Here is a 14,262-nt window from a genome sequence, read left to right as displayed (position 1 = left end):
TTCTTGTATGTTTAACATTTATGGCACGTCCAATTCCCCCAAGATAAAACAAAACACTTTTTTGTTTTAAAAAGTCAAAACAGGGAAGCCTGACCCACCATGCTTAGCTCGAGTCAGCTCTAAGTCGCGCGGCTAATTATCGTTTCCATCATCCTGCTTGTGGACTGTGTGGGAAGAACCTCTAAAAGACGATAACGGACATACTGTATCTGAGCACACTGTCGTTGACCCTTGTCGACAGTGATTAATGCAGCCTGACTGAGCTCTGCTGAAAAAACATTTTTAAAATGTGGTCTGGGGTGAAAACACCACATTGCAATGCTGCGGCTCATAGCCAGTCACGCTCGCTGCAGTAACTCCTCCCTTTAAGCATCATTGGCTACGGCTAGCCTACTGTGATTGAGAAAATGCCAAGTGAATCCCCATTGGATGTCGCTTTATTTCCTCACCCTGCACCTTATTATTAGCCCCAAACTGAACTTCCACAACTCATCTGGCTGCGATCGGACTTTCTTCTCTATCACAGCTGTCATTGAGCTTTCCTCCGAAAACAACACGTGACATTCCCACCGACAATCTCACAGTAGTACACACACTCACAGGAATCAGACTAATCTCACATTAGTGCATTTCACGCTCACACAAATCAGACTAATCTCACAGTAGTGTATTACACACTCACAGGAACCAGACTAATCTCACATTAGTGTATTACACGCGCACAGGAATCAGACTACTCTCACATTAGTGTATTACACGCACTCACAAGAATCAGACTAATCTCACAGTAGTACACACACTCACAGGAATCAGACTAATCTCACATTAGTGCATTACACGCTCACAAGAATCAGACTAATCTCACAGTGGTGTATTACACGCTCACAGGAATCAGACTAATCTCACAGTAGTGTATTACACGCTCACAGGAATCAGACTAATCTCACAGTGGTGTATTACACGCTCACAGGAATCAGACTAATCTCACAGTAGTGTATTACACGCTCACAAGAATCAGACTAATCTCACAGTGGTGTATTACACGCTCACAGGAATCAGACTAATCTCACATTAGTGTATTACACGCACTCACAAGAATCAGACTAATCTCACTGTAGTGTATTACACGCTCACAGGAATCAGACTAATCTCACTGTAGTGTATTACACGCTCACAGGAATCAGACTAATCTCACTGTAGTGTATTACACGCTCACAGGAATCAGACTAATCTCACAGTAGTGCATTACACGCTCACAGGAATCAGACTAATCTCACATTATTAGAGCATGCATTCACAGGAATTGAATTAATCTCACATTATTGCAGTACGCATTATTATTATTATTTAGCATTATTACTTCATGATGAATTAATTGATGGACTCACCTCTGTGTTGGTGAGCTAGTATGAAATGAGCTACCTATTGGATTGATTGATGGCTTGATTGACAGATGCCCTGTTGACAGACTCACCCCAGGGTTCTGCAGGTTTAAGATGTGCACTTCTCTGCTCTGGTTAGAGAGAAATCTGGACCAGCAGCCAGGTCCCATGTTCCGCTCCACGCTGATCCACGCGCTCCTCCTGCCCACGACCTCCATGGGTTCACAGAATGGAGATTCTTCCAGAAGAGAGAGGAGAGGGCAGGAGGGGAGAGGTCAGTCCCACCGACATCTGAAAACCCTCACTCTGGGACTGCAAGTTTGCATGTGTTGCAATGTGTTGTAACATATGTACTACCACAGAGGCATATAAAATTTCATTTTTATGAAATTAGAAGCTAAGCAGTTTGTGTAAATAACAACCGCTTGGAATTCTCACATTTGCGTATGAGTGTGCATAAGTTTGTGCATGCAGGTGTGTGCAAGCATGTTTTTGTGTGTGGGGGTGTGTGTGATTATGTATGCAAGCATGTTCGGGTGTGTGAGTATGTGCGCCTGTATATATGCACATTCAGTGACTGATGAAACCAAACAGAAGGAACAATAACGTATATCAGACTCTGTTAAGAATCTTTTCTTTACCATCTGGGCAGCATCCTGCTGGTGGCTAGTAAAAATAAATATAAACACAAGCCTAAGAACTCCCCAGTTTTACAGAGTCTTTCCTGAGGAAATGCAAGCCAGCTGTCTGCCTAGGCCAGCTGTTCAGCTCCGAGATCTGTGTAAGATAGTGATCACGGCTCATGGTTCTATGAAAGTTACGCTATCTGTGCTCATGGTTCTCTGAGACAGGGGGCGGGATCTGTGATCATGGTTCTGTGAGAGATAGGGGGGCGGGATCTGTGATCATGGTTCTACGAGAGATGGTCTGCGCTAGTCCATCACTAGTGAAACCACATTGGCAACATGCAAAAACTTGGGTTGACAGCAACATTGGCTGATTGTGTGTCTGTACACTCTCTCTCTCTCTCTCTCTCTCTCTCTCTCTCACTTTCTCTCTCTTGCCAAGTACAAAGTGGGTTAGGAAACAGAAGACTATAATACCAACAGGGCTTAGCTGTCATGTGAGGTGCTCAGACTGGGAATTCCCAGGGCCCAGTGTAGCAGAGCATGCTGGGAAACCCACGTGTCCCCTGTCTGTGAGACAGCTGGCTTTGTCTGTCAGCACAGTGCCCTGGCCTGCTCCGCTACTTCCCGTCTGCGAGGGTAACAGGAAATGCCGTGTTTAGACGGAACGCTGGTGACGCCAGCTTCTGGCAGGGGCCTTGGCGTGACCAGAGGGATGTAAACAAGGCCGAACCCCTCAGCCCGAGGACCAAAGTACTCAGCACACCACGCCCAGCAGGGACCAGAACCAGGAGGGCAGATCATTCTCCTCATTACAGAAGTGACTCTTCAAACAAGGCAGGGTTAAACGTCCTGTTTTGCGCGTTCCCGGCACGCGTAGCTGTTCCTGACGCAGCGCAATGCATTTCACAGGCATTTCCCCAGTATTGTCTTCAATCTGTCGCTGACGGTAGCCATGGCCTTTTAAAATCAGCCGGCGAGACCTTTCTGAATAGGGAATTGGTGCTAACGCCGTCTTTCACTGCCCAGGTCACTGCGGTGCGTCCCTAAGCACACTGGGAATGACACAGCAGTGTGAGGTGATGACTCAGGGCAGTAAGTGGCCATCAGTGCTGGCTCACGGTGAGGAATAACGGTCAGGAGAGATGGGTCTGAAGAGCACATCTGTGGCGTGAACTTCAAGATGAACAGGACACTGAAATTGTGGGGGAGGGCGGATTAGCTGCTTGTATTCATGGTGGAGGGTCAGGGCGGGGAGTGCAGGACCTCGGCTCGGCGCACCTATTGTCCCGGCCGTTTTCCTGGCCGTCTGCAGGAAGGCAAACAAGCTCTTATCATCGTTCTGCAGGAGCCCGAGGTGTCCCTCGACCTCTGACCCCCTCCAGAGAAACGGTCGCATCCTCTCCACACCGGCCGCTTTGATCATCGCCAAAAGGTAGGGGAATGAGCAGCCTGCCCACAGATAATGCTGCATGTCTGAGGTTAGTGTACGGGGGTGGGGTTGTTAGTAACTGCTTACACCTCCTGGGGGGTGGGGGTGGGGGGGGGGGGGTGACTGTCATGAATCTCGCTGCCTTCAAGGGAGAAGGAAGTGTGGACCCGCAGGGGAGGAGCCGGTGCGTGGCGGCACGCCGTCCTCTCTCTCTCAACGCACATCCATCTTAATGTGCTGTCGGGCTCAGTGCCGCAGTGGGGTTTGGAGAACACAGCAATGTCACTGCAGGCTGGGGAAGAAGCTAAGAGAGACTGTGCTTAACATACCCATCCCTCTCTCCCTGAGCCCCAGCGAAGTTCCCTTCAGAAAAAGCTTGCCAGCCGTCTGCTCGACACTTTTGTCGCTTTAACTATTTGAGGAGTAAGTTTTTTGGAAAGGTTATTTTTTTTCAAAATTCAAAGTCGGTGTTCTAGAACTCCATTGCTTCATTGTTACATCAGCATTAAAATGTTAATTTAACAACATTCTAATCACAGTTTTGTGATCTAAAGCCCAGCCCAGACCAAAGATGCAAGACAAGACCAGACTGACAATGAGTCCAAAAAATCCCAGAATGTGTGTGTTAAAGATAATCTAAATTTAGTCAGCCCACACCAAACCAGTGCAAAAACGAAATAATTGCTACTTCTATAACAACAATTCCATATGCATATCTGTGTATTATTATTCTTGAGTGCCATTAATCTTTTTAGCTAAGGTTATATTGCCAGCAGCGCTAACGTTACAAGTAACAACTTTCTTTGTAGCTACCTAACTAGCTACAAATAACAGCATTCCTAGAAAGTTAACTAGTACCAACCAAATCACTAGTACAGAAATGACAAAATAAAATGTATCTTTCTGACATGTTAATTTTGCAGACGCCAGCCACCGACGGCAGACATTCTAAAACTGGGTTCATACTGATAAGATTTCCTTCTGAAACATTCTATAACTCTCATCTCACATCTTTGATCTGTACTGGCCTTTAAAGGGCCCTTAAAGGGTTATCAGAATTCATGTTTTTTGCAGCCGACCCATGGTGTTTAAAATCCAGCACTCTGTTGCATTGAAGATGGAGCACCAGTCAGGTTGCAGGCTGACCCTTTACGCGCGAGTCGAAGGATGCTCCGTCGCCAGTGTGACATCAAACAAGCCGACCGCTAGCTGCGGTACCGCTCCCCGTCTACCACGCGAATCTTTAGGCTTGGCATGCATTTCCTGCCGTCTGATGAAGAGAACTACAAAGTGCTTATTTGAAAAAATAAAAGTCCCATATTCATGAGAGTCCTGCATGCCAGATAGCGTGCGTCGCGTGAAGGGGGGAGGGGCCTGTCGCCTGGCCGTCAAGAAAATGTACAAAGATGGAAATAGAGCGTGGAGGGTTGATTGCGGGCCAGAGATAGACATCGGTCTCCAGGGGCGACTGGTGGTCGCGTCGGTAGGTCTCCGTGGCACCCGGGCCCTCCGTCAACAGAGCAGTACAGGGAAGTGGTTTATTTAGACTGCGGACTCTGCGTTGAACAAAGCCTTTTTTTTTATTGTTTTCCCATTTTTGTTCCTCCTCTGCCCTCCCTCTGCTCCCTCTCTCTCTCTTTCTGTCACCCACCCCAGACTCATTCCTTCTTTCTCTCTCTCCCTTTAACCGAATGCTTAAATCACTCTCCAAACCCCTGCCAAGGTTCAAGGACATGTATTAGCATGACAGGAGTTATCCGGTGTGTTATTAAAGCATCTCTCTCTCTTTCTCTCTCTCTGTCTCAAGATTTATACCACACTTTGCCTATGAAGACCACAGCCAGCCAGGTGTAAGAACACTCGCTCTCTTTCTCTCCCTCTCCTTTTCTCTCTTCTGTTTCTCTCGCCCTCATTCATCGGATTCTTACATAACTGCCCCATCACAATTCCTAAGGGCATGAGGTCTCTGCCACCCCAAACAAGCTCCATTCCATAGTCTTTTGTCTCTTTCTTAGCTGTGGTTCTGTCTTTGCGTGAAGGCCAGAAACCTGACCCAATGAGCAGAGGTGCGGACCCCTGTCTAACCCTCTCACTGTTCACCATCTCATCCCCTCATCCCCTCATCCTCACTGACGGCAGCACCCTGGCAATGCCGGCAGGCCCTGCGGACGCTCGGGTATCGACCAGGTAATTCGCTGGGGCTGGTTCCCATTACCACACGAATAGGTCTGTCACACCTGCTAAGTAATCTGACCTTCTGGATGGCAGAAGGTCAGATTAGCTGACTTACTGACTCTGATGAGCTGCTGTACCTGTGCAAGAAGCAGCTGACGCAAAATCTTTGGTAAAGAAACCCGTTCATTCATCCGTTCTCTCCGTTCATTACTGCCAGAACACCTACTGCCTCTTTTTTATGCAATTGCGTGTAATGTATCATAATACGCACAATGTGAAAATGAGACTGTTATTCTTCATGGAATGCTTAGCTGTTTCTGACATAATGTGGCTGAAAAGGGTAAATAATTCCTCTAGACATGAAAAGCACCTAATTAAGAAAAATTTGCAGCTTGTTAAAATTCTGGGAACTTGCTACTCTAATTGGTCTGAAAACCAGCAGACACTGGGAGTCCCCAGGATTGACGCTGGGAACCATTTGCTTAATCCCATTTCAGTTTTCTTTTATTCATGATACATATCTTTATATGCACAATCCTGTTTGTGGGATCTTGTAGCCTACAGTGAGAGGTACAAACCGACTGCTTAACAATATGCACTTAATCAGCAGTACTACCTAGTGTAATTCCACCTTTCCAAGTTCCTTGTTATCGCTGATGTAAAAATGCAATCTTTAAACAGAAACAATTGTTTATCAATTAAAAAAATAGGAAATATCATCAGATATTTAAAAAAATGGGCCATCACAGCAGTATATCCAAATAATACTACAGGGGATAATATAATACAAAGACCAGCCAGAACAAGACCAAACCATTTTTGGGGTCACTGAGAATGATTTGTAATGTTCAGTAAGCCAATAGCAAAAAAACATGTTTTAATGAGATCCCACTAACCAGGGGTTTGCTTTGACTGAAGCTTACAGATACAAAATGGAGGCACACTCTGTCATAATACAGTACTGTGAGTAAAAATTTAAATCAAGAAATGATTCATATTGGCATATATTGGCAATCACTTTCAAAGTTATCATTTGCATATATTTCAAAGTTTGGCAGTATGGAAGTCATAGGTTAATTTTATATTAAAATGCTTAGGCTAAATTGCTTCAGTAAATATCCAGCTTTGTTTGAAAAAAATACAAGCAGTACAATTAGCAGTGGATTAAACAGTCTGTTAAATGCCTCATATAATGCTCTGAATTAGCTAAACTGCAATACCCTTATGAATAAACCAGATGTGTTCAAAAACCACATGAACACCCAACATGCAAAGAGTGCATGTCAACTATAAAAATAATCCCACTTATAAAATGAGAGTGGAAAAAGATAACCTACACGATTTCAAGTTATGTTTTTTCACATGTAAACGTGTTTTTCACATTTCAAAAAGTGATGTCAAAATGCAAAGATGTAAATGACTCAATGTGACCTGTTTTAATAACATAATAAACATTAAAATATCCAGTTCACATGACATTTCCTTTTTGCATGAGAATATTTTCTTTTCATTCACATTTGAAAATGTTAAATTCACATGTGAAATTGAGATTTCACGTGTGATTTTTTCATAAGGGTAGATAGCATTCAGGCATTATTATAAAATATTTTTAAATATACCTATTATAAAATCTAAAATGCATAGAAATAAAATACTTGAAATAACATTTCAGAAGAATAACAACATTATAAAAATAGGACAAAAATGTCAGGCCACATTTCTGTGCTTGGCCACAAATGAAAAATCAGCTGTGATTCTGATGTAAAGAGGTCATGCTGTGACCCCATTGAAACACTAAGGGAAGTCAAGAGAGGTACAGACACACACTCACATACGACCATCAACATGTACTCACCTGCAGTCACCACGGTGACCAGCAGCAGTAATAGTGCAGCAGCAATCTCCATCTTGGGGTACAGAACAGAACAGCTCTTTGGGGGGGGGGGGGGGGGTTCCAGGAGCTCCGCTGTATATAAATGTGATCACTGTGAGTCACAGCCACCCATATGACATAAAGGGGGGGGGGGGGGGGGGGGGGGTTGGGAGGCAGGTGTTAATGGCGCAGTCAGATAGGGATCAGCAGAGTGCTGCACTTGGAGGTGTGACTTTTCAAAATGCAACACACATTCACACATTGACTGCTTTCTGCACATCAGCAACAAAAACATCATGAATACAACTGTTTCATGCTTAGTCTGTGAATATTTTTTAAATTATACATCAGTTCTCTTTTCTGCACTGCTCAGTTTACAAATTTTTAAGCTGGCACATGTGTTCCCACACGTTGCTGTTCTTTCACCGTGTTCTTTGGATGATCATACCCATCGGTCAATGTGTCCACATTAAATGTATTTGCCTTAAGGACAAGATATGCAGATATTTCAACATTTTGCTGGTCCACTGTGTACAATTTCCATCAAAGCACAGAATTAATGTGAACTTTAATGAGACTTGATTCTGTAAAATCATTCCAAAAGACTGCTGTATCAGTGGAAGGCACTCAACACTCGCACAGAATGTCAGATCAATTGTACTGTAGCAAGTCTGGTGTCTTCAACTGCAACATGGTAGTGTTGCAGTTAGCATGTGTCCAGTGGGTTAGGAAGTTAAACTGACTGAAAGGCAAACTCAAAATGTGTTTGTGCTTTATGTCCCTAATATGTATGTTTAACATAAAAAATGCAAATAATGACAAAAATAAATTTGGCATATATATGTCCCTATACTTTAATCTAAAATGCAATAAAATGCAAAACAAAAATTATATATATTTCAGAAAACCAGTTGCACTGTGCTCATGGAAGTTTTACCACGCATCATATATCGGATTAATTAACATCAGTCAACATATCAGACAACATCTAAAGTGCAAAAAAAGATTATAGCTTACACTAGTTGTTCCCAATCTCGGCCCTGGGGCCCCCGTATATGATGGTTTTTGTTCCAACTATAATTGCAATCCCAGAATTGTAATAATAAACTTTTCACATTTGCAGGGATTATTTACCCAGTTAAACTGCATTATGTCAGAAATAGCTATGCATGCCATGAAAAATAAAATTTCCATGTTCATATTGCGCTTATTGTGTTATTTTTGGATAAGAGGGTAAATAATCCCATGAAAAGCACCTACTTGAGGAAAAAATCACATCTTGTTCAAATTCAAATACATGGGGGTGGGGGAGGGACGATGTGTCAAGACTGAGTTAAGGAACCACTGGTGTGCACAGCCATTATTATTATTATTATTATTATTATTCGTAAAGATATATATTTGAGGGGAAGTAACCAAAAGCTCGAATGAGAATTATTTTAAATAAAGCACACCTACTCTACGCGCGCGCTTTATTTAAGCACTCGCGCCGTTGTGTAGCCTGGCTGGTTTAACTTTTTTGACACATTAGGAAAAACAATGCGGCCACTGTTTAGAGCACATGTTGCGGACGTCACAGAATTAGCACTATTTGCCGTCCACAATACTTTATAAAAACAACCGTGCATTGTGAATTATCAGTTGTATCACATATTACACAGCTACAGTCAATTATGAATGTGATCACAAGCACACAAACTTCAAGAAAAATAATGAAACTCAGTGTAAGTTTCAGAAAAAAACTATACGGTTTAAATGTAAGTGTATTAAATCGAAGCCAATGTTACCGCATAAATACTGCAGCCAAGCTTATAATGTAGCTCACAGTAAAGCAGCACAGTCCGGAGGACGCGTTCACAGTTTAACGTTACTTTTTCAGTTCTCCTCGTAGTTGTATAGCTATAAAGCTTCGTATTCGCCAAATGCTATTAAAATGAGATCTGATCTCAGTGGGTTTTTTCTTGTCTTCACCTGGCTAACAATTCAATGAAAATCAGGAGTCATCGGTATTTCCCCAATCTAAGAAAGAATTTGGAAATATAGGCTATGGCTATAGCTGAGAGAGAAACTATAAAATGTAGACTAACGTTAATTGATAATGATGGCCTATTCCAACTTATTTCAACGTGTAGCCCCTAGTAAGTTAAATATACGCCTTTAGGGTAATAAAAACACAAAATAGACCTAATAATAATATAATTTGGAGGCATTCGTAAGAATACAAAAAAAGTTTACAAATGATAACAACTATTAAACTCACTCGACAATGGTTATAATATTCCTTGTAATTACTGCAGTTGTTTAACTTCCATACCATACTTCAATACCAACCAAAATAATGTTAAGTATTTTGTTATGTAGCTTGCAAGCATGACATAGCTCTTGATTAACTAAATGATTTATCTAAGTCTCATACACTACAAAATAATGCAACTTACAATTTACAGTGGTCTTCCCACGGCGCTGTCCCTCAAACCCACACACAACAAAGTTTTATGTGAACGCACTAACTTTAGTGCAACTGACTTGACTGTTTCAGGGAAAGCTACTTTTACCACTCCCACCGGGGCGAACGCTGCAGTTTGTCTTGGGCAAATAGGCCGGGGAGCGTGCCAACAGGAAACGCATGTACTGTTGAACAGGGCGCGCGTGCAGCGCTCGGACCACAGTCAAGACCAAAGTTATTTATAGAATCTTTAATAACTCAAAGACAATAACCACGCTAATGAAGCATCCATTAGAAAGCATTACCCTTTTTCACACCAGGCTTCATAATTTCCCCCAATAAATTGCCTAATACTATGAACTGTATCAGAACTCATTCCAGTTTACATTAAGCTAAGTTCCTTGTAGCAACATATTTAATGCATAGCCCAATAGGCTTGTGCGCATTCGTATTAGGAAAACAGTTATAGTTGAATGTTTTTTTTTAATTTTTTTATCTGAGGCAACAGGTGCGTTATATAGCCGAAACACTGTCCAGCAACTAAGACACTTCACAGGCAATACTATCAACCTGATTCATTAAATTGGTGGGTCATTTTAAACTCATTTGAAACTTTTTTTTTCTACATGGGTTTTGTCTGTCTCCCCTTGGAAAACAATGGCGACACACTGGAATGTTTAAATAGTTATAACAAAATACAAAAGTAAAGTGAAAGAAGTCTAGTGTTCATTTGTAACATTACATGACCTGTTCATTTAGCTAATATGTATTAAGCGTTTAGAAATTGTTATAACGACGGTCAATCGTTCATCGTTCACAGCAGGCCTCTGTGAGGACCCATTGTACAATTTAGAAGTGTTCAAGTTCAGAGCGCCCTCTAAAGCTCAAAGAGTAAAAGGCAATAATATGTGCGTTATCGTCAGCATCAAATTTGACATTCAGAAAGTGCATCCTGAACACAGTACATTTATATAATGTGGGGAAAAAAATTGGTTCTTAACACCAAAAAGCCCATTGACCCAGCCTGACATACTTTTCAATATTTTGTGTACATATTATTCTCATTAAAAGTGTGCCTGAATCTGTCATGATGATTACTACTTACTTTGAATTCCACTTTGAAGTTATAGCATCAAGGCTGGCATTAATCACATTTATAATTATAACTGTATTAATATTTATTAAAATTAAAGGTCCTGGGTTGGAATCCAGACTGGGCCTTTCTGTGTGGAGTGTTCTTCCTGTGTTCGCGTGGATTTCCTCCGGGTACTCCAGTTTCCTCCCACAGTCCAAAGACATGCAGGTAGGTTAATTGGAGACACTAAATAGCCCATAGGTATGAATGTAAGTAAATGGTGTGTGCCCTGTGATAGATTGGCAGCCTGTCCAGGGTGTATTCCTGCCTCTCACCCAATGCACACTGGGGTGGGCTCCAGCACCCCCACGACCCTGCCCAGGATAAGCGGGTATAGATAATGAACTGATGGATTATTATGTAGAAATATCAATATAGTTTTCATGAATATGAAATGCAGTAAATTCCATGTGCGATACTATAATCATGGGCAGCATAGCTCAGGAGATAACAGCAGTTGTCTGGCAGTCGGAGGGTTGCCGGTTCGATCCCCCACCCTGGGCGTGTCGAAGTGTCCCTGAGCAAGACACCTAACCCCTAATTGCTCCCAATGAGTTGATTGGTACCTTGCATGCCAACCTTTCACCATTGGTGTGTGTGTGTGTGTGTGTGCGTGTGTGTGGTGTGTGTGTGTGTGTGCGTTTGTGTGTGTGTGTGTGTGTGTGAATGGGTGAATGAGAGGCATCAATTGTAAAGCACTTTGGATAAAAGCGCAGTCCATTTACCATTTAATCTCTTCCAGTTGTTTATTTTTAAATGTCAAATTATGTAATATAATTTTGCTTGAAATGTAATATGAACATGTAACATGAATATCCCTGATGAGTTATAATTGAATACTAAATATTTTCCAATGAGCTGAAACATCTAAAAATTTGTTTTTTGTGGAAATGTTTTCTGTAGTAAGAATATGATTTTAACTGAAATCACTTTATATTTTTGTCTGCTTAACAAAAGAAAACAAGAGCACCACCTGGATGTCAGTAGGACAAACTGCACACACTCTGTTCGCCCTCTCTGATCTAATAGTAATTGAGAAAAAAATTAAAATGCTATCCTGCTCCAAAAACCTATGCACCTCTTCTGTGAATAAGGCCTGATCAGAAGCCAAAAAAAATCACAAGTACAAATAACCACATGACCATTAACCCCATATCTGACACAACCCCAGCTTGAAAATAAATGGCAATCCCCCTATTCCAGGTCCTGGCCCCACAAAATGAACCATTTACTAAAAACTCAGTAATGACCCCTTCCAATTACATAACTACAGGATGGATTTTCCCTTCCCCACAGCCCCATGTTTACAACTACAGACTATAATCACCGCATTATTGAAAATGAATTCAGACATTCATTACTCTACTCTACTTGAAACATCACAGCAGCAACAATGCAAAGAGGCTAAAATATATATGTGGCAGACTATTGGCCTCTGGTATAGATATCTCTCCCCACACAGAAGTGTTGTAGGGACCTAAAAAGTAATGACGCCTTAATTAACTGGAAACGTATCTGCAAATACACCTTCACCTTCACAAACTGCAGACTACAACTTGTCAACTTAAAGTACTGCACATTATGAGTCCATTATGTCCACACACTTCTCTACCTGATAGAGTGTACAGGAGTTTAATGTTCATTAATAACATCCAGTGCAATTCATTTTTGTTTTATTCAATACATATTTGAATTGATATAACATAATTATATGTTTGAACAAATATGACATTGATTTTCACAATCTGAACATGACATGATGGCAAAGATGTTAAGCCATGGTATGCACTGAAATCAGATCAATCACTTTTTCATCACAGTAAGCTAGTGTCGTTTCTGTAGCTCGACTCAAAACAAAGAAGCAAAGAAGCAAATTCTATGGTGCAGAGATGCCATAGAATTCACCTTAGATCGATACCCAAAGTCAAATCAATTTAGTCTGAACTGTTGACATGTCAAATTTATGATTTTTAGGCAGAGAGAAATTCAATGGGCCCATTGAAGTCATCTAACTGTCTAGTTAGTCTAGGCTTTAGTCTAATCTCATAGCTTAAATCTCAGGTTTAAACCCTTGATAAATTCACTGGCATTACCCCAATGTGTTCCTTAAATGTGGAGAGGGGGAGACCCTGACCATGTGGATAGCTAGCATAGATCTTTTTTCAACTGCCTTCTGACAGATGCCTCCATTGTAGATGGTGTAGCCCGTAGCCTGTTTATTTACAGCAATGGACAGATCACAGGGCAGACTGGTGAAAATGCACACCATAGGTTTACCTGCACTCATTAAATAAAATTTTTAAATGGTGGGGTTGCTTGGTATTAATGGAAAAATAATTGTATTAATGAGAAGGGAATAAAGCTTGGCCTCTGACCTCTGTGTGTGTGTGTGCGTGCGTGTGCGCACTTTTCTTATATTCTGTGTGATATATGAAGTGTAAATTATACACAGATTAGCTTCTGATGCACACTCAAGTATGTTCTGGTGGGTGTTCATGCAACGCACCTTGACCTGACCAAAGCCAGTTGTCCCCAGTGTGGTCGAGTACGTGTGGCAAGTATGCCACCTTTTTGCAGTTCAAACCCGAATGTAAGTACTGTGGTATGGAGCGTGGGCGGAGTTTGTTTCAAGCATGCTTCAATACATGCTCCAGTGGGGCAAAACTCCTGTTCTTTGTGAGAAATTCAAAAAGCAAAAATACCAACCTACTTAGTTTACAAGTGTTTCACCTTGATGTCAGTCATAGTTACTCCCACCCATAATTCTGTGATACTTTAGCATAATAGAACATCTGCGGCACAAGCTAGCTTGCAAATAAAGTAAAAAATGTTTACAGTAGTTACATGACAGGGCTCTTTTGTGTCTCAGTAGTCTATAATACAACTGGCACAAACAAAACAGTTTTTAAATAATAACTAAAAAATAACTTGCAAAACAAATTTTATGATGTTGTCTATGGGCATAAAAGTCAAGTAGGATTTTTACTTTAACAGCAAACTAGTTTGTATTTTTTAGTGCCTATTCATATTTTAGTTCACTGTATGTCACAATATCCTATGCTGCACATTTCAACCATGGCAGCCATGTTTTCAGGCCATCCTCAATGACTCGATCAACTTGACAAAAAACAAAAAACGGCATGTCTGGAATGTGTTTTATAAACATTTTTTGTGAAAAGATTCATTCAAGTTA

At 41.5% G+C, this 14,262-nt stretch overlaps 1 protein-coding gene across 3 annotated transcripts in view; it reads right to left on the bottom strand.

The window, feature by feature from the left end:
- The window catches only part of LOC118206290 (endoglin-like), a 42,786-nt gene extending 32,742 nt beyond the window's left edge, over window positions 1–10,044 (bottom strand). The window contains exons 1-3 of one of the 3 annotated variants that reach the window (XM_035378777.1): window positions 9,927–10,044; window positions 7,471–7,581; window positions 1,475–1,620 (exon numbers count right to left, since the gene is read on the bottom strand). In XM_035378777.1, the coding sequence (XP_035234668.1) occupies window positions 1,475–1,620; window positions 7,471–7,522 (198 nt within the window). In that variant the 5' untranslated portion in view covers window positions 7,523–7,581; window positions 9,927–10,044. Of the gene's footprint in view, window positions 1–1,474; window positions 1,621–7,470; window positions 7,601–9,926 lie in introns of all 3 variants that reach the window. The other 2 variants (XM_035378776.1, XM_035378778.1) reach the window with 2 other exon arrangements.
- Between the last annotated feature and the right edge of the window lie 4,218 nt (window positions 10,045–14,262).

This window comes from Anguilla anguilla, chromosome 10 (assembly GCF_013347855.1).
Source record: "Anguilla anguilla isolate fAngAng1 chromosome 10, fAngAng1.pri, whole genome shotgun sequence".
NCBI lineage: Eukaryota > Metazoa > Chordata > Actinopteri > Anguilliformes > Anguillidae > Anguilla > Anguilla anguilla.
Note: the sequence above shows the minus strand (reverse complement) of the source record. Positions and strands in the feature narration are given on the sequence as shown.